Source organism: Tetrao urogallus (assembly GCF_951394365.1).
Source record: "Tetrao urogallus genome assembly, chromosome: 4".
Lineage (NCBI taxonomy): Eukaryota > Metazoa > Chordata > Aves > Galliformes > Phasianidae > Tetrao > Tetrao urogallus.
The window spans coordinates 71,063,333-71,088,331 of record NC_136817.1 but is presented as its reverse complement, the minus strand read 5'-3'; the positions used below and the strand labels follow the sequence as shown (position 1 = coordinate 71,088,331).

General features: G+C 52.1%; 1 protein-coding gene across 1 annotated transcript in view; it reads right to left on the bottom strand.

The window, feature by feature from the left end:
- The window catches only part of LOC306945477 (ras GTPase-activating-like protein IQGAP1), a gene marked incomplete at both ends in the record, with an annotated part of 41,272 nt that extends 16,741 nt beyond the window's left edge, over window positions 1-24,531 (bottom strand). The window contains 5 exon segments of the mRNA XM_079534199.1: window positions 20,822-20,940; window positions 22,608-22,726; window positions 23,940-24,046; window positions 24,327-24,411; window positions 24,484-24,531. Coding sequence (XP_079390325.1) covers window positions 20,822-20,940; window positions 22,608-22,726; window positions 23,940-24,046; window positions 24,327-24,411; window positions 24,484-24,531 — 478 coding nt within the window.
- Window positions 24,532-24,999: the final 468 nt, after the last annotated feature.

Below are 24,999 nucleotides of genomic sequence, written 5' to 3'. Positions count from 1 at the left end.
TGGTCACCCCTTTTGCAATGCAGCCCAAAACAGGGGCTTCATTTTTTATAGAAATCTACATATCCACGCCTACAGTCCCCCCACAATGCACTACAGCTTCATATTCCTTCCTCCCTACAGCTCCCAACAGCCCCCAATAGTCCCATATGACCCTATGGCCCACCACAGCCCCCTACCTCCCTATACACCACCCTCAGAGCCCCGTATCTGCCTCTCCCCCCAGCAGCTCCCCATAACCCCTACATCCCCTCACAGGCGCCTACAGCCTCACATCTCGCTATATATCTCCCCCACCCGTCGCCTCCCCGCAGCTTCCTAGAGCCCCCCACAGCCCCTCTCCCCGTCCCGGCACCGCTCTCCAACACACCTCCGGCACAGCTGTCCTCAGCACTCGCTCCCGAGCTGCCGCGGCTTCCCTCCCGGTGCCGCCCGGACAGCTCCGGCTGCCGCCGCGGTCTCCTACGGGGTAGCACAGGCGGCTGCAGCGGCGCTCTGGGAGGAGAGCCGCGCCTCCAACTGCCAGCTCCCAACGTTCGCTCCCGCGCACGGCGCCTCAGCCAATGGCAGCCGGCGGCGCTGCCGCGGACTAACGAAGGCCCGGGGGCGGAGCGGCGCTGCCGCGGACCAACGAGAGGCAGGCAGGGGCGGGACAGCGCTGCCGCTGACCAACGAGAGACGGGCAGGGGCGGGACAGCGCTGCCGCTGACCAACGAGAGACGGGCAGGGGCGGGACAGCGCTGCCGCTGACCAACGAGAGACGGGCAGGGGCGGGACAGCGCTGCCGCTGACCAACGAGAGACGGGCAGGGGCGGGACAGCGCTGCCGCTGACCAATGAGAGACGGGCAGGGGCGGGACAGCGCTGCCGCTGACCAATGAGAGACGGGCAGGGGCGGGACAGCGCTGCCGCTGACCAATGAGAGACGGGCAGGGGCGGGACAGCGCTGCCGCTGACCAATGAGAGGCCGGGCCAGGATGAGCTCGTCCTTCTGCAGCGTGATGAGGACACAGCTGCAGGTGATCTGCGCAGGCAGCTCACAGGTTGGGAGCCAGGAATGGACGCGGCCGGAGGAGAGAGGTGATAGGGAGCAGCCAAGGCATCACAGTGCATCCAAAAGCCCTGAAAGGCATCACAAAGCCACCGCCAGGAAGCTTGGGGTTATCACGAGCAGCATCCAGGATGCTAGAGATGGTTTGCTACTGTACCAAATGGGAGCTGCAGACATCCCGAAGCCAGACAAAACGGGAACAAACCTGGAGCTCTGCTTCATGCACCCCACAGCCTCAGCGTTGCAAGCTGAGGTGCTTTGCTGTGTGTTGCATTCATCCCAGTCCCCGGGAATGAAAACTCCTCAGGCAGTCAAGGCGTTGAGTGAGCACAAGTGTGCTTTTATTATTAAAGGAAAAGACAGGAGGGCGTGAGAGGTCCAGGTAAAGATGGCAATCGTCCTCTCTTGGGTGGAAAGCTCACGGAGAGAGGGGCTCAGAGCTCTCAGTGCTGCTGCCCGGTGCCTGGGACTGGAGGCCCGATTCTAAGCCCCCCTCCAAGAGGCTCTGCTTCTCCTCGCTGGTGCTGACCTGCTCCTGTATGGAGGTGCTGCTGTCGGGGCACTCAGGCTCTGCTTGGGCTGGGCTGCACTGCACAGGCACCGGGTCACAGTCCAGGCTGGTGCCTGTGGTGTCTGGCAGGCTCAGGTCAGCATCTTCAGCAGAGCCGGGAGAAATGAGGGCTTGAACTTGGATCAGCTCCTTGTGTGCGCCACTGTTGTTATGCGGCACGCTGTCAGCTGAACCGCAGCCATTTGTGCTTCCTGCGAGCTCTCCATTCATGGAAGCACACAGCCCAGCATCGCTACTTGCTCCAGCTCTGCTCGGTTGACAAGAGCTCGAATCACCTATAAAAGAATGAACAGGGCTTGGTGTCAAACTCTCCCAAGCTGAATTACAAAAGTGGTTCTTGATCAGGGGAGAACTGAAGGTGTCAGGTATGGGCTGGAAGGCTAGAAGGAGATACAAGCCCACTGACAGCAAGAATGCTACGTTGCTGAGAAGCAGGGTGTTGAAAGCTGGATTTGCACCCTTACCTGCCAGCACTACAACGTCTGTCTCTGAGGGCTCCCTGGGACGGCGCTGCGGTTGGCGTTTGGCCACAGAGGATGGTTTTCCCAGGCTGAAGCAGGAACACCAACAGCCAGCTGGTGATTCCTTCATCCTGCTGGGTGGACTTGGTCTGGAGAGAGAAAACAGGGAATGGTGTGAGTCGTGCGTGGAACTTCAGAAGCATCTCTGACTCTGACACTGACAGCTCATCGGCCCCATCTCACTGCCATGTCTAGTTTCTCGTGCCAGCAGGTCTGACCAACAGCTCTGCTTCGAGGACAACTGGAATTGGATTCAGGCACGTGGCCCTCAAGTCCGGAAAACCCCAATGTTTCCAGGTACAGCCAGCACAGGCCGGGATAGACGTCAGCATGGCTTTATGCAGCTCGTGACTGCCTGCCCAGCAAGGAGGGAATGCCAGCCTTGGGTGGCTAAACTCAGCCCGGCGGGCAACTGAATGTGAGTTCAGTCTCACAGTGCAAAGGGAGTGCAGATTCACTGCAACACTTCAGGCACCATCAGTTTAACTGACTTTCAGCAAGCTTTGGCACTAGAAATAATGGGGGGAAAAAAAAAAAAAAAAAAAAAAACACAAGACAAAAAGAAACCACAAAAACCCACCCAAACAATGATGATAAGGTACTGGAAAAGGAAGTCCTCTTTACCTTTCAGGTGGAAAGTCGATGACTGTGTGGAATTTCCCCCGTACAGCTGTGGGGCCTTCTTCCACCTCTATGTCCCTGCTCTCTGTCACAACCACAGGAGAGCTGCTGTGGCCTCGCCTCCGTGCCTGCGCCTCCTCCAGGCTGAGCAGCTCTGTGGCAGGAGAAGACGCCTGCACAGACTGGGGTCCTGAGAGAGAACTGTGCCCTGTAAGGGAAAACCACAGGTGAGAGCCAGGATCAGAAAGTGGCAGCACTACGGCCATCACAGGTCCGGGGGAGCTGCTGTGTTTCTCTCAGATTTGCTTCTCCGAGCCGCTGCAAGAAGAGCAGCTCAAAACAACCATGTGCTCAGAGGTGTGTCTATGGCAAAGGACGCAGTCATAATTAAGAGCAGCTCCCTGTATCGAAACAGGCAAACAAAAACCCTAGAAAGCAGGTACGGTGAACTCAGAAAGCTTTGCTGCCACACGTTCATCAAGCTTCACCTGCTTGCAAAACATCATAATGACAGTGACGGTTTTCTTCTTGTCACGTTTGGGCTTGCACATTCTCAGCATCCAGCAACAGGGTGCCAGATTCTAACCTAAGCCCAGAAGTCTGCTGTCCCCTCGACAGGAAAAGTGTATTTCAAAGGACTTGGAGAAGGCTTGCATTTGATCCAGGTGTCTGATCAAGATAAAGCTAATGGAGGAAGACACTCACCTGCTCCATCTGCGATGTCAGGTCCAGATGTGGAGCAGAAGAGGACGTCTGTGTGGTCGATGATGAATTCCACCACGGCTGACTGCGTCTGCAGTTCCGTGCAGGCAGCTCTCCCGCTGGCACAGGCAGACTCGCTCTGCTGTGATCTGCAGAAAAGGCAGGTTTTAGAAGTCAGTCAGCCAACATCGCTTCCCCGGGTCTGAACTGTTGCAGCCCAAAGCTGTCAAACTGAGCTCCGGAGACTTCCGCAGTGGGCAGTCAGTGATGCCACTGAAGAAGTTCTCCTGGCTGATCAAGGACACACCAGCCCCATCTAAACAAGAGAGCAGCAATGCTCATCTAGCAATTGTGCCCACGTGGGGTTGGAGAACAGTCCAGGCTCCTGCTCTGCTCTCAGCCACTCACTGCACATTTTACAGGAGAAGAGCACATGTGGTGCAGAAGAAGGGAGGACTGCTTTATCTTACTGGAGAACAGATGTAAGCGTTCTGTTGAAACGGAAAAAGAAGTTTACCTTAGGAGGTTTGGAGCCCACACAATGGCTAAGTTCTTAGCGTGCATGTTGGTGACAGAGCTGTTCGCAGACAAACAGGCCAAGTGTCTCATCAGGAACACCAGGGTCCTGGGAAACAAGAGCGGCAAATGTTCAGCACCAGCCAGCATCCCGTGCTGCGACTCACAAAGCAAACCTCAATTCACACTAGTTGTTATTACTGCTACTGTCACTGAAGATGAAGTAGATCCAACTTGACCAAGTGCCACGCTGCAGCACCCAGCACCAGCACAGCACAGCCACAGCCATCAGCTGCACCAAGTGCGCCCCCGTACCCAGGAACTGACCCCATCAATTAACCCCATGCAGTGTTTCAGCACACCCAGGCATCCCGTTGCTCGCGTGAGACAAAGCCTGGAATTGCACTTTGCCCTCTGAAGTGCAGCAGGGCTGAGCTCAGCGGGCTGAGGGCAGCACTGACCTGTAGTGAGGAGCGGGCAGCTGCTGGATGGCGTCCCGCATTCTGACCAGCCGCTCCTCCTCCGTAGTGGCACCAACAGCATCCTGGAAAAGGGCAGAAAGGGATTGAGACACAAATCAGGCGAGATACCTGCCGCAGGGTCGGGAACCATGGGCACAGCACGCTGCTGGTCAGCACTGAGAAAGACTTCAGGCCTCCCCAGAGGCATCTGGGGAACATAGCGGCACGCAGCTGGTGCCACCACGGCCAAGGAGTCCAAGCACCGGGCCAGTTTACAGCCTGGTTGGGCAGCTCAGCTCCTCGCACGGGGCATTCATCTCCAAGTACACTTGGCTATTAATCCCCTTCCCGTTCCAGAAATAGTTGGGGAATAGCAACAAACAAACAACACAGGAATTCTCGCAAGCATTGTGAATATGGAAAGAACCACCTCCTGGGGCCACCAGAAGTGGCATCAGCACCATGCAGGATGTGTCAAAGACATGCGAGTAAACCCCATGGGGATAACAGAAGAAGGGCCTCGGAGCTGAGGCACTGCTGCAGCCATCTCCCAAGAGGCCCACGGAAGAGGTAAAGGAACGGCGTTGCCTTGTGCTTACCGAGAACTTGTCGTACAGCTGGTCGGTCAGCAGGGGGTTCGGGAGCTCCCTGAAGTACATTTTGCAGAGGGAGCTCGCGCTGTGAACGTCGCGGACGGTCAGCTCAGGAACCTGCTCAGACTCAAATTCCTGGCTGCAGAGAAGGACACGAAAATGGTTGAGAAAGAGGAAAGCAAGTCAAAAGCCACACCCAATGCAATCAAGAGTTGGAAGGGCTTCCTGATGTACAGGAGAACACAAACACTCGGCCAGCAGCACCACGTCAGCCGTGCTGGATGGGATGTTCCCAAAGGAGACCTTTTCTTTGTGCTAAGGCATTGCCCGCAGGCCTCTGAACGCCCGCAACAGGGCACGTGCCCCTGCTGGCAGCTGTGTCTGTCAGTCGCAGCACTCTTACCGCAGTCTCTGGACTCTGGACGCGACGCCGGACAGGCGGTATATCCCCTGCACCACGCCGTGCTGCTCGATGAACTCGGCGCAGCTCTGGAGGACCTGGGGGACTAAAGAACACGTGCCAGCGGTTACTGGAGCTCCTTCTTCAAGTCCTGGCTCAAGCTGCGCTCCTGTCACATCCCATCCACTAAGCCCAGCCAGGCTACTGCTTAGCTCTTCCTTGAAGGGGACAGCTGTCAGAGACACCTCTGCAGGAGCTGCTGAGGAAACTGGACAGAGATGTGTTCTTTGCATTCCAGAAATGCCAGGACCTAGGAATCAGCCTGGAGAAAGTAATTCCGGGGAAGCCGCAGACATTGCAAGTACCATCACTGCTCCCACAGGAATGGAGGTGGAAAATCTCACGCCCGGAAGGAGCTGGGAAACTGATGCAAAAGGCTTCCTTTCTTTTCAGGCTACCAGGGGACTGGCTTACAGGCTTTGCTTTAAGCAAATACAAATGTGCTTGTCCCTTGGGAGCATTTACCTTGCAGCCATCACCTACTCAGTTGATCTTTCAGTCGTCAACTCCCATTCCCCTTTTCTCCACTGGTATCAACCTGCCCCTTGCTAGATACCATCTCCCTTTCATCTTTAGGTTCCCAAACAGGGAAGCTCTCAGGAATGGGCTGTCCCTTACCATCACGACCAGAGTGGAGAAGATGCTCTCCCAGGTCACGGCCAAACACCCTTTCCTTCTCCACCTCCCGCTCTTTCCGTTGCTTTGGGCGGGCCTTCACCACGGAACGAAGGAAGGTGAGGAGCTTGCCGCGCTTCTTTGGCACTGCACAACAAAAGGAAGAAACCAGTTCATTTTAGGCTTGGCTCCGTTGGACGAGGCCGAGCACAACACATTCTACAGAGCACCTCAGAACGGGAAGAACATGATGAGCAAGTGCGTACAAAAATGGATTTTCCCCAACCCTGGAGGAGTCCAAGGCCAGACTGGATGGGGCCCTGGGCAGCCTGGTCCAGTCCCACATTAAATGTGGAGCTTGGTTGGCAGCCCAGCTTGAGGCAGGGGGCTTGGAGCTTGATGATCCTTGAGCTCCCTTCCATTCCCAAGCCATTCTACAAGGATTCTAGGATTTCCCCAGGGAACCAGGGACGCTGGCTGTTCTCAGCCTCGTACTGACTTGCAGGAGAACTGCCTTTGCCTTCCCTCATTCTAGCTGCCTACAGAACACCAGCCATACACCCCGTGCTATGCATGAAGGATCATCAGCACAGAGGATAAGGTGGGAAGGATAAGGGAGGTATTAACCACGGAACACACCCAAAAAAGACTCCATTTTGCTTCCCTGCACCATCAAATGGATCATCCGTACCTGGCTTCGGCACCGAATTGATGAGACTCTCCGGGACTTTTCCGTTAATGAGCTCCACACACTCACTGGGGAAAAATCCAACCTGTAACAAGAAGAGAGGTGCGATACTGAAGGCAGCATTTCTCAGGCCGGAACTGTTCAAACATCACATTTTCCTCATAACGTGCCTGCCGGGTGCTCCGTAAGACAATCCAACAAAAAAAATGGCCTGCTTAAAGTTAATAATTATTCAAAATTTGCAGGCAAATATCCATAAAACTGTGTATGGAGCGGGGAAAGGACAAGTATGCTATGCGCCCCTAAATCTCAAGCGTGCCCGAAGGGAAAGACTTCATACAGAAGCTATATGATAGATTGATGCAGCTGTATCTGACTTAGCACAGCCTATGAACTTTCTGCTTGCTGACTGAGATGCAGCTGCCATCCCCAGCTCTGAGCTACCCAGCGTTCGGCAGCCAGCAGCAGCAGCAAGCACGCAGAGGCTCTGTTACCCTGAGGCTCTGTTACCCTGCCTCATCTCAGCTGACAGGCAACGACTTCCTGAAAGACACTGACTTCACCTTCTGCATGGGTGCAAGCACAAGTGCTCAGAGACACTGAAACACGTGTCCTAGCTGCTGCATTTCCAAAGGTGCGGTTCAGTGGCCGTGACCTGATGCATGTTGTGAGGGCTCTTCTTTCTAAGTTAATTGAGGAGACAGTTTGCTACAAAGACCAACTTTCAGCTCTGGCCCAAGCCTATAGCAAAAGGGAAAGTTCCCTGACACCAGCACAGGGAAACCATTTTCCATGCGGAGCCATGCTGTGCAGGCAGGGCAGCTCTAAGCTGAGATTCCTGCCTCGACCGAAGTTGCGCTCTCACGTCTGAAGCTTGTGCCTACCTGAAAGCCGTGCTTGCCTCTCCAGCGGGGGCTCAGCTCCTGAGGTGGCATATCGATGACGCACACGAGGTCTCCCACCTGCAAGAGATTGCAACGTCAATCCCAGCTTCAGCACGGCTGGGAGGAAAGCGCAGCTCAAATGACTGCATTCTTCTGCACTGCCCAATATCGTCAAGCTTGAGAGCCATTGCACCAGTGCAGCTCTACAGGCATTTGCGGTTGTACAACTGAACGTGGAGGTAGAAGCGTCACTATGTTACACAACACACAGGATACAGCTGTTCTGCAGGAAATGGTTCTCAAAAGCAGCAGGGGACAGAAGAGCTCCGATTAAATCGCAGACATAAGTTAGCAGGGCTTCCTCAACAGACCTACACCACCCATACACCGGTCTGCTGTTGCTCAGACACCAGGCTACAATACTGGCCAGAATCTGTTTGATCACAAGATTCCAATGCCAAATAGAGCCATGGTTTAGAGATGGCTGAACTCCTAACCCTAACCCTACATCCAACCCAGTGCAAGTCTAATCTGGAAATGAATCTTCTGGGCTTCACCTCACCAAACATTCTGAAGGTGTCTGAGAATATTCCTGATAGCTTCACATGTTATACTCTTCTGTACATGACAACAAGGAACGCCCTTAACTGCTTACCTCCAAGGAGAGTTCACCCGGTGCCTGGGCAACGTATCTCTTAATAACGTGGGCAGCAGCAATAGCTGGGATATTAAGAGATGACTCCTCACGGACCAGCAGGGGCTTCCTGTTGTTCTCAGCCTGAAACAGAGAGCACAGGCCACGGTGAGGAGCTGAGGGCAAACGAGGAGGATTTCAGGCTGAGGAGCATGTCAGCAGAGAAAGCTGCAGGAAATGCACTCGGTCCTTATCATGGGCACACAAGAAGGAACGGCAAGGCTAAGAACATGCCCGCAGCAAGGAAAGAAAGCATTAAGGCAGCTTTTCAGTGACACTGATTGAGCCGCAAGGATTCGCTCTCTCTTGAAAAGCAGGAGAGCACATCTGCAGCTCACTCTGCTGGCTCAAATGAGGGAACAAAGACCAATCAGAGCTCCATACTCTACCTCCATCCGTGTCATGTCAGGCCCACAGCTGATCTCGCTGCACGCGACGCCCATCACAGCAGGCACGACAAGCTGGAACTGAAGAGAAATACGCTCATATTTTCTCTCTTCACACACCACAGTATTGAGAGACTACTGGAGAACTACCCTTGGCTATCCTCTGGCACAGGCAGGTACTCTAGAAGCAACCACTCTGGTCACTCCGTTCAAATGGGACAGCCCATTAGGCAGCATTTGACCAAGCGGCTGTCCCTCTGCTAGCAGATGGGGACTGGCACAAAGCAGCAGATGCATTCGCCCAGGGCGCTCTGACAGCGCAGCAGCAGGGCAGTGAGAGGAATCATTGCTGCAGGTGCATCTGCTCCCCAGCCACGGCTCCCAGCAGCCTCACCACCGGCACCTGCTGCAGCCCCGCACATCAAGGATTTCCTCTGCTTGCATCTCTGCTGTGCTCCCTACAGCTGCCGGGCACACTCACACAGCCCAAGCGTGCGTGCTTGTGACCTTGGGTCACGCTGTGCAGCTCGGCACAAACTGGGCCTAGGGCTCGTTGCCTAAGGGTTAGGTTTCCTTCAGACCAGCTGGCCACAGCACCACACACAGCATCCTTCTGAGGGCGGAGCTGGAGGGGAAGGGAAAAAACCCACACGGGACCAGTGTCCCATCAAAGCTGGGTGAGGCTGTGTTACCAAACATGGTGCGACACAGTGCTGGTCAACCACGTGGGGGGACAAAGCGTGGCACGTACCTGGCAGGAGATCAGAACAAGGTAGACAATTCCTTGAACTCGCAGCTGATTCTTGTCACTTTGCTCTGTTCTTCCACAAGCGAAAGCTGCACCAAGGGAGCGGGTAGAGGAGAGAGAAGGAACAGGTCTGTGAGCTTGCACAATGTAGCAAAGATGACAAGGGAAAAACCATGGAAAAAATGCCATCTTTGTGGATCGCTTGGGAATGCAGGTACTGGGTGAAAGTTACGTCTGATGGACAAGAGTAAGCAGTATGAGCTGCTAGGAGCTCCACCAGCCAGCAGTTCTCAACACCTCACTGCCCACCCGTCCATCCCACGCCCTGTCTCAGCTTACCTACAAGATGCTGCACAAGACGGGGTGAAAACGAAGGCACTCAGTCGCTGCACAAGGGCAACAAGCGAGCTACTCACGCAGAGCTCAAGCGCTCCAATGAAGGGACGCAGCACGCACTGCTCCTCCCCTCATTCCAGCCGCTTGTGACATCACTAAGGGCCACCAGGCTGCTCCGCCATGACGACAGGGTGGGGAGGCAAGACTGTGTCACAGGACCAGAAGATTCCAACACGGCACCCAACATTCTAGAATCAGCGGGCGGTTGGAATTCTACCTCAGCCCAATCCTGCAGAAGCTGCCATGCGGTTGCCATGACCACAGCGCAGGACCCAGCGCTTGCTCCTGGGCAGCCTCATACGGCTGGCCTCAGGCCGTCCCTCTGCAGGGCCTTCCTGCCCTCGGGCAGATGGACATTGCTTCCCAACAGCGTACCTTGCAGCGCAGGGCCTATGCAAAATCCACACTGAAGTCCTATATATCCCTATCAAGCTATCTATACCTAGACACACAGTCACCACTACCATCTTTTTTCTTAGTCTTGAGGTACACCATTCAGCTGTTTCATTGCCATCAAACAACCCCACTGACGTCACACTGCTGACACAACGTCCTTGCAAACACAGCAGCAACTCCTGGCACCGATAGCTCCGGCTACAACAAGCACAGGGCTCTGGCTTGCTTTGGATGCAGTTGCAGCATGCATCTGAGGGCTTTGTGGAAGGGGATATATTTCAAATTGCACCGACGTTTTCAGACCATTTCTCTTTCGGCATGCTCCCAGCACCTGCCATGCTGATCATCATCCTGAATATACATTTTGCCAAAGTTCTAGAACTAATGAAATAGTTCCTTACCAAACGCAACCTGATCACTCTCCTGGCCATATTTTGTGCCAGCTACCGCTTCCTGCGGGTGGCACGAATAGCACTGCATCACCTATAGCTCTCTGCTCTTACACTTCTCATGCTGTCTGGGCAGTTGTCATGGCCTCAAAACTCTCTCATGCCACACGTGCCACATTCTGAGGCACAGAATATATATCACACTACTTCAAAACGCCTTTTTTTTTTTTTTTTTAAATATAATGATACTAGGGATAATCATCTGGAGCTAGAGCAATATGAAAAAATTCCTTTTAGTTCAACCGTAAGTCTGCCCCATGGACTCCAGAAGAGCTCTGAGAATACGCAGGGTGGACATGGATGGCAGCTACCGTAAGAGTAAGCAATGAAAAATGAGGTTGTGAGCCATGCTGTGTCACTGCATCTGCGGGCAGGGATTTCTCCTTGGACTGAGCAGAGTGCAGATGTAGCCTGAGAAAAGAACTTAGGATCATTCAGGAAAAGCATATGAGTTGAGTAATTAATTGAAGAAACTCACGTTCTAAAGGTACTTAGAAGGAGAGAGTATTTCCCAACAGAATGGGTTGAACTGTCTATGACCTGTTTGGTTAGACAGGTCTACTCTATGTACGCTTAGACTGACCTGAGAGGGCATGCTTCAGCACACCCCACAATTTCCAGTTTCCAAATCGTCCAGGCAGCGCAAGTGCGGTGTACGTCTCCCTTGGCACAGACATCAAGCTTTTCTTCCTGTGCAATCAAACACGTAGCGAGTCAGAAAGGACTCGTGAACATGAAACTCATTTGCACGCAGCGTTAGAATATAGCTAAGGCACCTCCACTGAGATGAGCAAGCTTCGGTTTGGGTTTGGGTTTAAGGCTGCCAGCTTCGATAGAAACACTGCCATTCGGAAGGCTAAGAAACCTTGGCGCTTAAATTCCTGGAGACTTGGAGAGTTCTCAAAGATACCTTGAAAAGCTGCCTTGAAGTATTCCTGTTGAAAATGGCTGGGATGCCTTACCACATCATTCACCACGACTATTCATATCATCCACCATAGATTAAATCAGTTTCAAAACCACGGATTGTAATTATCGGCAATACTTCCTCCTGTGGATCTCAAGCCCTCGTGAGAGACTGCAATGGGGGGCGGCAAGGGGATTCTGGTGCTAAGCTGAACATCATTCCAGAAATCTGTTTCTCTGAACTAAAAATACGGGCTAAAGGAAACAAGGCGTGTGTTCATCATTACACTGACTGCATCAGAGTGTGCTTTTGTGCTCACGTGGATCTAGAGACATCGCTAAGAATTTAATTGGTCCACCCAATCCTTAAGCAACTCAGTAATTCAAGACACCTAACAAGGATGGAGGCTCAGTGGGCCATGGGCAAAGCAGGACGACAGAGGCAGGAAGGAGTTCAACTCCAGCTCTCCCACACAAAAGACTGGGAGAGCTGAATCAGCACCACGAAGGAGTTACGACACAGCTTGGGAGCTTACAGAGAGACCTGAGATTGCCAAAGGACGGCACCAGGGTAACTCTCACCAGTCCTGTGCAGGGGTTTCATGGATGCTTGGGATGCTGACTTCCACTGCCTGTGTCATTGGTAGGAAGGCCAGGTGACAAAGGCTCCTTCTGTCTGGGTAACGCTTCTGTGGTTCCAGGTTATGACTGGAGGGGGGAAAAAAAAAAAAAAAAAAGTAAAGTAAAGCACGCATCCCTGAAAATTTGCTACTCTGCTGTTCTTGTCAGCATGACAACTCGATGAGCGTACTAGCCTCCTCTTCCCCAGACTAAATAATCCCCGTTCCCTCAGCCCCCGCCCCATAAGACTTGTGCTCTACACCCCTCACAGCTTCACTGCTCTTCTCTGGACACATTTCAGTGTTCCAATGTCCTTCATGTAGTGAGGGACCCAGAACTGAACACAGCACTCAAGGTGATGACTCACCAGAGCTGAGTACAGGGGATGTTCACATCCCTGCTCCTGCTGGCTCCAGCCCTTTGCACTGCACTTCCTATCTCAACCATCCCTTCTGCAGTAGCACTTGCATCCTCACTTAGGGCTGGAGCTCAGAGCTCAGCCAACAGGAAGAACACAGCGTGCAACTAGAAGATGCGTCTCAAAGCCGACAAGAGTCACCTCTCTGACCTTGGGCACAACTCACCAACCGAGAGTCAGGCCTTACAAACTTGGCTCATCTGAGCACATCAGAGGGGCTGCACATCAGACCACAAGCATCCATTGCAATTGCAGCTTCACGTAGAGAAGAATGCCAATTAACAGGCGTGAATGAATTCACTCACAAGCTGCACGAGTCTGTTCTTTGTTAAAAAACCCACTGGATTGCTAAGCCAAAAAGAGAACAGCAAGAGTTAATAGTGATGGAAGATGTTCCTGGTCCTAAACCTCATTCTCTTACCCAATTTTCCTTGCCTAGTACCCTACTCCAACTCCTGGACAATGCCCACAGACTTAAACTCAGACCTCAGATCCATGAGCTGAACATGAACAAATCTACCCGGCAGCAACAGGATGGCAGACACACAGCGGAAAGACAACCAACCTGCAGAAGCAGCTCCATTGGGGTTGGTCCAGATGTTTGTGTGCCTTGCCATTGGCTCAGGCCAAGCTTGCTGAGCTGTTCCTCCTTTGTGCAGGGGGAGAGTGGTGCAGATGCTATGTCCTGGCTATGCACAGCGTGCCTTTCACTTGATTTTCCTCTCTCCATCTTCCATTAGCAAACAGCATTTCAAATCTTTCCTCGTGAAAAAAATCACCTATGTAAAAAAGAATTGGCATTCTTGCTTTTGAAGTTTCCTTATTTGTACAACTTGATGCTTTAAAGCCAAAGCTCACCTAGCAAAGACCTACCTTAGACAAGCTCAACCTGCAGGTAAAAGTCATTCCTCTGGGTGCAAAGTCTGCAGACACATTTTCAGGGGCAGCAGCCAGCCCAGTTCTCAGCACAGCTTCACCAACCACAGAAATCGGCGGCTTGATGCCCGCCATGCTTTTCTCTCTTCTGAAACACTGCATCGCTGCAAGAAGCAAGAATTAAAATCACAGAACCACAGAATTGGGGTTGCAGGGGACCCCCAGTGATCATTGAGTCCAAGCTCCCTGCAAAATGGACTCCCTACAGCAGGCTGTGCAGGTGGGTGTCCAGGAGGGTCTGGAATATCTCCAGACAAGGAGAAGCCACAGCCTCCCTGGGCAGCCTGTTCCAGCGCTCCATCATCCTCGCCGTGAAGAAGATCCTTTGCATTTTGGTGCAGAACTTCCTGTGCTCCAGTTTGTGGCCATTTCCCCTTCTCCTGTCCCCACAGATCGCTGACAAGAGGTTGGCCATGTCCTTTGGATTCCCACACTTAACAAATACGTAAGCATTAATCAGATCTGCTCTCAGTCTTCTTTCCTCAAGGCTGAACAGACCCAGGTCCCCCACCCTTTCCACACTGGGGAGATGCTCCAGGCCCTTTATCATCTTCCTGGCCTTCTGTTGGATTCTCTCCAGGAGATCCCTGTCATTTCTGTACCAGGAAGGGAGCCCAGAACTGCATGCAGTACTGCAGGTGAGGCCTGATCAGGGCAGAGCAGAGTGGGAAAATCACTTCCCTTGCTCAGCTGGCCGTGCTCCTTTTAAAGCACCCAAGATCCCATTGGTCTTCTTAGCCAGCAGGGCACACTGCTGGCTCATGGCCGACCTGTCATCCATCAGGACCCCCAGGTCCTTCTCTGCAGAGCTCCTCTCCGGCCGGTCAGGTCCCAGGCTGTACTGATATTTGAGGCCATTCCTTCCCAGGTGCAAGGCTCAACACTTGCTTTTGTGGCATCTCATCTGGTTTGATACTGCCCAGCTCCCCAGCCTGAATGGCAGCACAGGCTTTTGGTGTGCCAACCAAGAGTGAGCACGTTTGTTCTGCCCTGTGCTGAGCTCCCTCTCTCCACCCTGCACATTTGCCTTATTTTGTGCCTGGCTCAATTCAGAACACCCCGAATCTTCAACTTTTTAACTCTGCTCAGCAACTTTCTTAGTGGAAGGCAAACAGCTCCTTCACAAGAGGGCTGTAAGTTCAGTAAAGGCCAGTACTACATACAGAAAATACTAGAAGCTTCTACAGCAAAAACACAATCTCCTCTTCACAACCAGACCCAGCACCAGCCCCCGGGAGCACCGCCGCTCACAGCTCTCCAGCTGCACTCTGCACTGCCGATCACCACCACTGAGCTCAGCCAGTAAACCAGTTCTCAGCCCACCTTATCATCCACTCCTCTATCCCACACTTTCTCAGCTTCATTAGCAGGATGTCACAGGAGACTGTAACAAAACATTACTGAAGTCAAGGTAGACGACACCCACTGCAGTACCTGAAATGGTCCGTTTCATCCCACTCGGGCTGAAGCTTTGACTCCTTTCAGGCGCGTATTAGGACCAGCCTCCAACAGGGGATGAGTGGAAATTCCAGAGGTGGAGTTTGAGCCAACAGCCCACATTCCTTAAGGGGTAACAAAGCAGCAGACAACCCAAGTACACAGTTCTGAAGAAACTTACCCTTGGTTTCAGGAGTGGGCATCTCACCATTCCCAAGTATGGCCACCCAAACAGCACTTCTCATGGTGATACTCCTAAGCCTTTTCTGCGAGTGGTTCATATTCTGACAAGGGCTACAGGCAAACACTTTGTACATGGTAATTTGGTCTCTAAAACCAGTTTTGACAAGTGCTTTTTCAGCATCTGATTGATTCATTCTACTTTCCCTGAAGAAGGAGGATGCCATGGAGTATGGAGCTCCCACTTCATTTCTGAAGTTCTCAATAGCTCCTGTAGGACATGTGAAGTAAAGAGGCTTCCCTTATCTGAGTCTATATTCTGCACAATCCCATATCTAGGGATCGTGTCCAGATGTAGAGTCCTCAGTGCAGAAGAGACATGGACCTGTTGGATCACATCAGAGAATAGCCACAAAAAAAAAGAAAAAGAACCAAGGGATCAAACAGCTCTCCTCCAAGGACAGGCTGAGAGAGCTGGGCTGTTCAGCATGGAGAAGTGAGGGCTCCAAGGTGACCTGGTAACAGCCGTTCAATACTTAAATTGGAGCAAAAGGAAAGAACAAGGGAAAAATTAGGTTAGATATAAGGAAAATATCTTCTACAGTAAGGGTGGTGAGGCAGTGGAACAGGTTGCCCAGAGATGTGCTGGATGCCCTGTCCCTTCCAAGGTGAGGTTGGATCAGGCTCTGATCATCCCTGTTCCTTGTGGGGAGTCGGACTAGATCATCACAAATGGTCCCTTCTGACTCCAAGGAGTCTGTGGTGTGAGATGGTATGTCTCTATGGTATGAGACAGCTGATGCCATGAGGAATGGCAACACAAAGGATGTCGATGGTCTGGTGAACAATCAGGGCAGGCAAGGAGGCCTGAGTGCTCAGCAGCTCTGGGGACACTCACCAAGCAGTCCAACCAGGAAGATCCACATGAGCAAAGAGCCTGTCCACGGCAGTCCCAGTATTCAGCTGTATAATCAATGGATATCAAGATGTTACAATCACAATATAATCAAGAGAGTTAGGCAAAGTGGACAATGATAACAAGAGAGAATAAATGAAAGGCTTACCCTTATGCTGGGCTCACCTACAAAACACCAGCAGAGACAATCTCTAGAAGAGATCCTTCCCCACTGGCAGCCAGCTCTTAAATAGGTCTACGAGGGGGGGGGAGCCTGGCTCCACCCCTTCCGGCAGCACAGCTGCATTGCCTTCACCTGTGCTCCTCTGGCTGACTCATGGCTTGTCTCAGGTGATCAATCAGAGGTTCAGGCTCAGTAGTTCCCATACATCAGCAGACCAGAGGCTTTGTTTCATCACACTGCTGGGTCCCATAGCTGCAGAGCTAGCTATTTAATGGGAGTCGGGGTGGAAGGAAGGGGGGGGCTGGGTATCACGCAGATTAGCAAACTAAGAGCATCCCCTGACAATTGGGATGGAGATCTGGGCTGATCCTGACAAAGTGGTCCAGAAAAGGGCAATCTTTCCTCTAAATACGTTTCCTATAAATACAAAGCAAGATCTGCAAGAAACAGAAAAAAACATAGGACCCCAGGGTGGTCAGCCACAGCATGCTCTGAGCTCCATGCCCTGGCATCTGTTACTACTGACAAATTCGTAAGGGAGATCAAGGAGAGAACCAGACAAAACAGGAACAGAACACTTGTGTTCAGTGCACTCAAGTAGTGGAGCCTGCATTGCACTAAGTGAGGATGAAGAAAAGGGCCTCTGGGGCCCAGAGATTTTCTTAAGCTCAGGTCCCAGGCTGATGGATGCACCGCACTCTATCACCAGTCACATCGCTTATTGGGCTGGAAGAACAGACCCCAGGGAGCCCCTTGTGACCCCCACTCCATCTTTAAGTGAGCTTCCAACAGCCATCACAAAACCCACCTGCATACAAGTGATGCATGAACAGGGGGCTCATGAGGGGCTCCATTGCCTGCTCCACAGATTTCACAGTGCTTAAACCACTAACCAGAGGAGCCCCAGAAACCCTTAAACCCCATCGAGCTGCAAAACAGAACAAGATCCAAAGAGACACGGAACATAATTTAAATACGTGCCCACAAAAGAGGGACCAGAGACTTCATGAGAAGTATTGAGTTTAAAAAGAGCCGCAAAGAAGATCTGGAGAACACAGAATCCCTTTATGGAAAAGAGCATCAGCTCCAGGCATTTCCAGAGTTGCAATGCACAGTCAGCCAACCAGCATTACCTTGGGGCTGATCAGTGCATTCCAGAAATGAGATAAGAGCAAAAGAAAGGAACAAACATCAGTCCCTGCATTACCAGTTCAGAGAAAGGGAGATAGCCCCTTCACTTCCCCCAGAAAACAATTGAAGGGCATCATAAAGACAGGCAAAGCAGATAGAGCTGCTCTAAACCAGCTTGGAATCCCCACAGAAAAGGAAAGACCAAAACCCTACAATGAAGAAAGAATTGCTTACCTCTTTCCAAGAACCAGAGACCCCAACAACCCATAGGAGGGGGGGGTCACTGGAAAGAGACACTGCCTGTGGGGCTGCCAGCCAGATGAGGCGAGGGAGGGCTGGAGCCAGGCTCAGCCCCATCTGCTCCCACAGCTGCATTGCTTCTACCTGTGCTAGCAGGGCTGCACCCCTCACCAGGAGCTCCATCACTGCTTCAGGCTGGGATCTCAAAGTTCCAGCAGCCAATTGGGTCTGCCTGTCTGGCAAGGGGAGCTTTATTGATGGACGAGCTAAGATGGCCCATATATTTTGCTTCCAGTCTGTCCTCAACAGCAATTGGTGACATTTCTAATAAATAGGGGAGCACAGATTTCAGTGCTGATACAGCGAGGTGCTGAGAAGCTGCACGTGCAGCACAAGGGCTGAGATGAGCGGCGTCAATGGAGCGAGTGCTGGCTGCCCAGCTGCCGGGCTCAGCTTACGGCTCCCCAGGGAGAAACACGCGTCATCTCCTCGCACAGCAATTAAAGGCCACTGTGATGTTATTGGAGGGTTTGGTGTCCTCAGTGGGTGAACCCGGCACCTGCCTGTATGGCAGCGTGTGGCCTTTGGGCTCCAACAGCAATCCAAACCCCACAGAAACAGGGAGGCTGCAGTGCGTCCTTCGTGCAGCCCTGCGCTCCTCGAGCCAGAGATCGCTGACGTGCTGCAGTGCCCCATTGCTGCTGCGGCTCGACACGGGATTGCTGAAGTTGCTGCAGATCTGGAGAAAAGACAGATCATCTCCAGAAAGCACTGCCCGTACAACTTGCCCACATGCGTGGGGCACAAGCCCCATTTTGGGGGCAATGACCCCCACTTGCAGGGCACTACCCCCCCCAGTGTCACAGCTGTGCGCCGAGGGCACCATCACCCCACTGCGCACGGCCATCAACTCGTCCCAGGACTCCACGCATCCCACAGGCATCCCTGTCCCCGTCCTCAACCCCACAGTGACATCAGCAAGGAGCAAAGCGGGGCAGGGGACATGGGGGGACTTGAGGGGACATGAGAGGGCATATGGGGACACAGGGACGTGTGAGGACATGGGGGGACATGGGTTTGATGTGTGGGGTCCGAGCTACAGAGGTGAGATGAGGTGACACGTAGAGGTGACACAGGGAGGTGGCAGGCCGTGCCAGGAGGTGCCGGTGCCATTTGAGCAGCACTGCAGGGCAGATGAGCAGCACCAGCCCAACCTGGGGGCGATGGTGATGCTCCAGGATGAGGAGCTGATATTGGTCTTCCAGCAGGTAGGAGTTTGTTATCCATACGTAATACTGTACTTCTTTGGCTGTTTTAAAATCAGTGATAGTATGTGGTCTGATCCCATGTCTTTGAAAAGTGTGGTTTAAGGATTGTATGGGAACTGCTGAGTCACGGCCTGAACCTCTGATTGATCACCTGAGGCGAGCCATGAGTCAGCCAGAGGAGCACAGGTGAAGGCAATGCAGCTGTGCTGCCGGAAGGGGTGGAGCCAGGCTCCCCCCCCCCCCTCGTAGACCTATTTAAGAGCTGGCTACCAGAGGGGAAGGGTCTCTTCTGGAGATCACCTCTCTTGGTGTCTTCTGGTGAGCTTAGCCAAAGGGTAAGCTCTTCCATTTGTTCTCTTTTGTGATCGTTGTCTACTTTGCTTAATTCTCTTGATTATATTGTGATTATAACATCTTGATATCTGTTGATTGAACAATTATATTGCGATTATAACATCTTGATTATACAAAGGATCGTCAGCTGAGAAGAGCAGCAGAACATGGGGCCATTGCAGGGAGAAGGCATGGGGAAGGAAGTGAGGAAAGAAAGGAGAAAACCTGAAAAAGGAATGGGCAAAGAAAGGGGGCAAGACATAGGGGAATGAGGGGGAAAAGGACAGAATAGCTGTAGAGCAGCCTAAAAAGCAGCAAGAAGCTCTGAGAGGACTGTAGAATGCCAGATTCTGTATCGGGTGTGTTTGTGTGTGCGTGTTGTCATTATCTGCTTGGGCCAGGGTTGTTGCTTCTGAGCTCCTGCAGTGGGAAGAGCTTGAGCAACTGGTGCAGTCACTGCAGACCTGTAGGATGGGGCTTGGGAAGGATAGCCCTGCAGCCCTCAGCTGGACAAACTTGCTCCGTGTGCCCAGACTGTGAGCTGTACAGTGCCCGGCCACACTGCAGCTCAGAGCCTGCAGCTGCATCTTTGCTTCCTTCCCTCCTGCTCAGAGCCTTGAGGGTGCTCCCACGGTCCCCTGCCCACCCCCAAAATGTCAGAGAACACAGCTGGCAGCAAGCTGGAGGAATCCCAGCACCCTGTTTTTTCTTCTGCCTGCAGCTCTCCTCTCCTCTGCCACACAGGGCTCCAGCCAGAAAAATGAGAATGGTCTCGGAGAAATGGAGTGCTGGCAGGAGCGACTGCTGCAGCTGGCCGGTAAGGGTCTGCGTACCCCGTGCCCTTGTGGGCTATCTGTCCAGCCGCAGGAGGACCAGAGAAGGGCAGATGGAAAGCTGCAGCTGAGCCTGATGGACCTGCACAACTCTCGGGCCATCTTGCCAATGGCAGCTGTGACATCAATTCTTTCTCTGCAGGGGAATTAATTTTTTCCATCTATAAACTTAGGTGGAGAACTGCGGAAACTTAGGTTTTGTCAATCTTTGTGGTAAGGATGTAAAAATCCCCATGAATATCAAAACTGTGACGTTGTGTCTGCCTGCGTAGACCTGCTAGGGCCTAAAACTACCCATTTTATGGCATTGAAAAGAATAAAAAGCCGAAAATGAAACCTGGAGTTGAAGAAAGGCCCATGGAAACAAATACATTAAAATATGAACAAGACAGAGGCTGAGCAAGCATTAATATGGCCCTGTGCTTTCTGCCAAAGTGCTTTATTTTGTTATCATTAAATGTGCTGGGCAGTTACATTTTGGTATGTGAGTATTTAAAAACAATGCAACAGATACTGGCAAAAACAAGTTTTGGGGTTTTTTTTTTTTAACAGATATTCATAAGCACTTAGTACGGCTTTCCAGGGTCTGGAGTAATTTCCCTCTGTTTTCTTTGTCTTTTCCCCCCGCTTCTAACTTCGTGTTCTTCCCCCGTCATCGCAAGACAGAACGGATCGCCGAGGACAGCGCCACGGGTCCCCGTCAATGCCGTCAGGGAAGTTCTTTCCGCGGTCTCTGCTGCCACCTCGTGGCCAATGCGCGGAACTGCTGCTGTCTCCCACCGGGTCCCGCCAGCAGCATAACGCATGCGCCTACAAATCCGGAAGTGGCGTTTTAACCGCTCTGCGCAGCTAATCCGCCGCTCTCTATGGTGATCAGTCCTCCAGGTAATAGCGGACGTGCGCCCGTACAGGCAAGCAGTCGATTCTTGGACCGCCAGCTTAGCGATATTCTTCCCTTTCTAATCCGGGATGTCCGTCGTCTATTTCCGCCGTTTTATGCCCGAACCCACCCGGGAACGGACCGGTTCGGCTCACAGCTGCCCCTCAGCTCCTCGTGGCATCCAATTTGCTCGCCGCCATGATGAACTAGCAGACGTCCCCTTCCCGCCCCAGCCCTGCACCGTCCCCCAGCCGTTTCAAAGCCCTCTCAGCATCAGTAGAAAGGAGCAGCTCGGAGATTCGCGGTCGTGGTTCTGGCGTGCAGCAGCACCGACACGGCAGCAACCCAGGACCGGCAAATCTCGGGGAAGCGGTACGCATGCGCGAATCTGGGCGCTGCATTACGCATGCACCAGTAATGGCACTGCACTACGCATGAGCAACTCTTGGCACTGTACTGCGCATGCGCCGATCCTGCCAGTGCACTGCGCATGCTCGAGACTCTATAACGCAATCCGCAAGCGCCACTCTCGGTGGCACAGTGCGCATGTGCTAATCTGGAGACCGCACTACGCATGTGCCGATCTTGGCAGCATATTGCGCATGTGCCATTGTCTGGAACGCACTGCGCATGTTCCAGCCTCCAAACCTCACTGCGCATGCGCTTCTCTTGGCACAGCAGTGCGCATGCGCTTCTCTTGGCACAGCAGTGCGCATGTGCAAGCCTCTAGAAAGCACTGCGCATGCGGCAGTGTGCAGAGATTACTTCGCATGCGCATTTTCGTGTACGCACCTACGCATGCGTTGTTTTTGACTCCTCATTACGCATGCAACGGGCGCAAGGTCCGCTGGGAGCCAGGATAGTCTGCTGTAAAGGCAGGCTCATCAGGCCGCTCAAGAAAATAGACAAGGAGCACAGTAGACTAGAAGAGAGGAAAGCATTTCTGTGCCAGTGGTCCAGGAATTGGCTGCTCTCCCGCACCAGAGTTTCTTAGAAACTGATCCTTCTTTAAAAGTCTTTAGCACATGCGCACTACTACTGGGAGGACTAGGTATAACAAAGTTCGGCGGATTTGCTGCGCAGAGCGACGAGAACGTCTGTACATCACTTCCGTGTGCCTGCGCGCATGCGTCCTGCGGCACCAAACGTACATGGCCACAATTCCACCTATTGGCCACGTGGGGGCGGCAGAGACCGCGGAAACAACTACGACCCGGTTGACGCGCAGCTGCGCCGCAGCTTCTGGCGCTCCGTTCTCTCTTTCTCATGAGGGCAGAGGAAAAACGCAAAGTTGGATTGAGGGGGGGGAACAGACAATAATGTGAACTAAATAAGACGAAGAAGAACTTGGACAAACCCACCAAATGTGCGCTAAGTGGTTGTGAATATCTGTGAGTAGGTAAATGACCAACAAAATGATGCTGTCTTGCTTTCTCTTTTTTTTTTTTTTTTTTTTTTTTTTTTTTTTTTTTTTAAGCCAGTGTCTGAGGTGATGAAAAAGCACAGCGAAGCCAAGGCTGGCTTGGAACGATTAACAGAGCAATGCAAAACAGCCGAGCAACTCTTAGAAGAAACATAGCAGTAACAACTTCGGTACCTGGCCTCACAACTCTGAGATCCCACCTGGGTCGCCCAAGGCTTGTAAATCTCCACTGGCTCAATTTTGATATCGAGCGATTTGCCATCAGTTCTTCCATTCACAACCAGTGCCAGGATCTGCGGCAGGGCGTTCAGACCACGGCACAAAGCTCAACCATTTGAACAACAGTGGGCTTCCCAGGTGCGGTTTCAAGGAGTTGGTCTTTGGACCCAAGGGAAGCATTAACATGAAACAAGAGGTCTGCATCGTGAGGCAAGCTTCTCAGTATCACCTCTGGGAAACAGAGAATGGATTTGCCGTAAAAGTCTCAGTACAGCAGTAACATACAAAGATATGTAAGAATAATACAGGAACACTTCGCAAGGAAGCAAGGAGCTTTATGACCTTTTATGACCTCTGTCTGGGAATCCAGCACCATTTGCCTGCAGACTCCTCTTTGGCAACTGTTCTAGATCCAGCTGTACGTTCTGTTCCAGAGCACAGCTCAAAACTACAAAGGAAACGAAGGGAATTGTACGCAGGCAGCATAAAAAGAATGGTGTGTTTCAGTACTGAAAATAAGAAAGTAAGCAGTCAACAACAGAAGCCTTCCTAGAATTCTGCGATGGGAAACATAGCGGCAGGGAAGAAAGCATCCACGTTTCTCTGAAGCACTGCTCCAAGGAAAAAAGGAAAATCAGTTTATTTTAGATGTTACCTGTTTGAAGGCATATACCACTCTCACGCTTCAAAAGCATTAAAGAAAAAAATAAAATGCATAGAGCAATCTCCTCCACCAACACGTGTGTTTGGTCTGGGCAGCAAGTGGCACTGCTCCGTATCACAAAGAACTGAAGTCGTGAGCACTGAGCTCCTCAGCTCCAGCCAAACCAACGAAACAGGCAGAATCCTTAAGTAGGACAGCCTGTAAAAATGTCTAACAAAGCCCCCAATTCTCAGCCTTCTCGTTCCTTTTTGAAAATCCCGAGGTCTCCACGTTAGCTTCACCTCTGGGCTGTAATGCCGAGCTCACAGGCTGTTGGCAATCCTTGTTACTGGACAGCAGAGAGTTTAGATTGGAGTGAATGTTAGGAAGCTTTTGCATTAGATCAAAAACAGTGCTGCCCTGAGAGGCAAAGTATGGGCTAAATAAAAATGGCTTACTTCCTCAAGAACAAAGTTAATTCCTCCTTTCTAGATTACAGAAAGGACCAAAGTGAAACAGGATGAGTAGAAAGCAGGGACAGTTTATCTGCAAATTAGCACGGGACATCACATGAGAACAGCCTCAATTCTAGAAACCATCCAAACGGAGGCAACAGCAAGGCTGTGTCCTGTGCCACGACTTGCCTGATCTCCTCCAGCAGCGCTGTCTGGGAAAGCTGACACAGCAGATATTGCTCTCTCTGATGCACAGTTACACAGCGTGAGGATGACCGAATCCATGAGCAGGTTTGCTGTGAGGCATCTGGAAAATCAGCTTGTTCAAGTATGCCAGGCTGGTTTACAGCAAGAGGAAAAGCTGCTCCATGCACGTGTCCACAAAGGCCAGCGCCACAAAGAGCTATGATGCCCCAGCGCATCGCAAAGACTGCGCCGACACAGGGAAGCCTCCATGGCAAGAGGAGTGCTCCAGGAGCAGCACGAGAAGCTGTGTACCTGCGGGAAGTAGGAAAGATGCCAACGGCCTTCCAGCACTTTTTCCCCCTCTCTTCTCTTTGCTCAAAGCTTTCAAACCTCCCTTTTGCTTGTTCAGCATCGTCGTGTCAGAGAGCTGCTGCTTGTTCTCCTTAGAAAGCTTTTCGCTGTGAGAAACGGCATCCTGCAAAGAACAGAGAGGTACAAATCCCACGCTTAAACATTCCACAACAAGCATTGTTGGAAAAAGACGCACCTGAGAAGCTGCTTTGTTGAGTTTGGAAAAGTCAGAAGCGAGGTCCATCTGGGTCTGCTGAAGGAACATCATTTGTTACAGCGGTGAGCTCTCCATTTGTCCCCAAATTTGTTGAAAACTTTAGAAGGACTAATTGCTCTGAGCAGGGATTACTATCAGAGCTGGTAGCATCCTCAAGATGCTTGAGAACGCCTTTCTTTCTAAACCGGGCTTAAACCCCAGCCTTTTGCTGCCTCGCTGCCTCTGCATCCTCTGAGATGCACTTTGTGCTGCCAGCATCAGCCCGAGAGTTGGAGCCTCCTTGGGAAATCAGCTTTACTGCCACAGTTCGGATTTCACACTGGGTAAAGCCTGGCGCCACACTACTGAGGACCAAAGGAAAAGGTGACCAGAACTTCAGCTTGAATGAGCAAAGGCACTGCTGCATCAGTGATGCTGTCGCTTTTTTGTGAAATTGATCATCAGCCAAGCGACAGAGGGGGCTTCCATCAGCCAACAAACAAGCGGCCTGAGTTC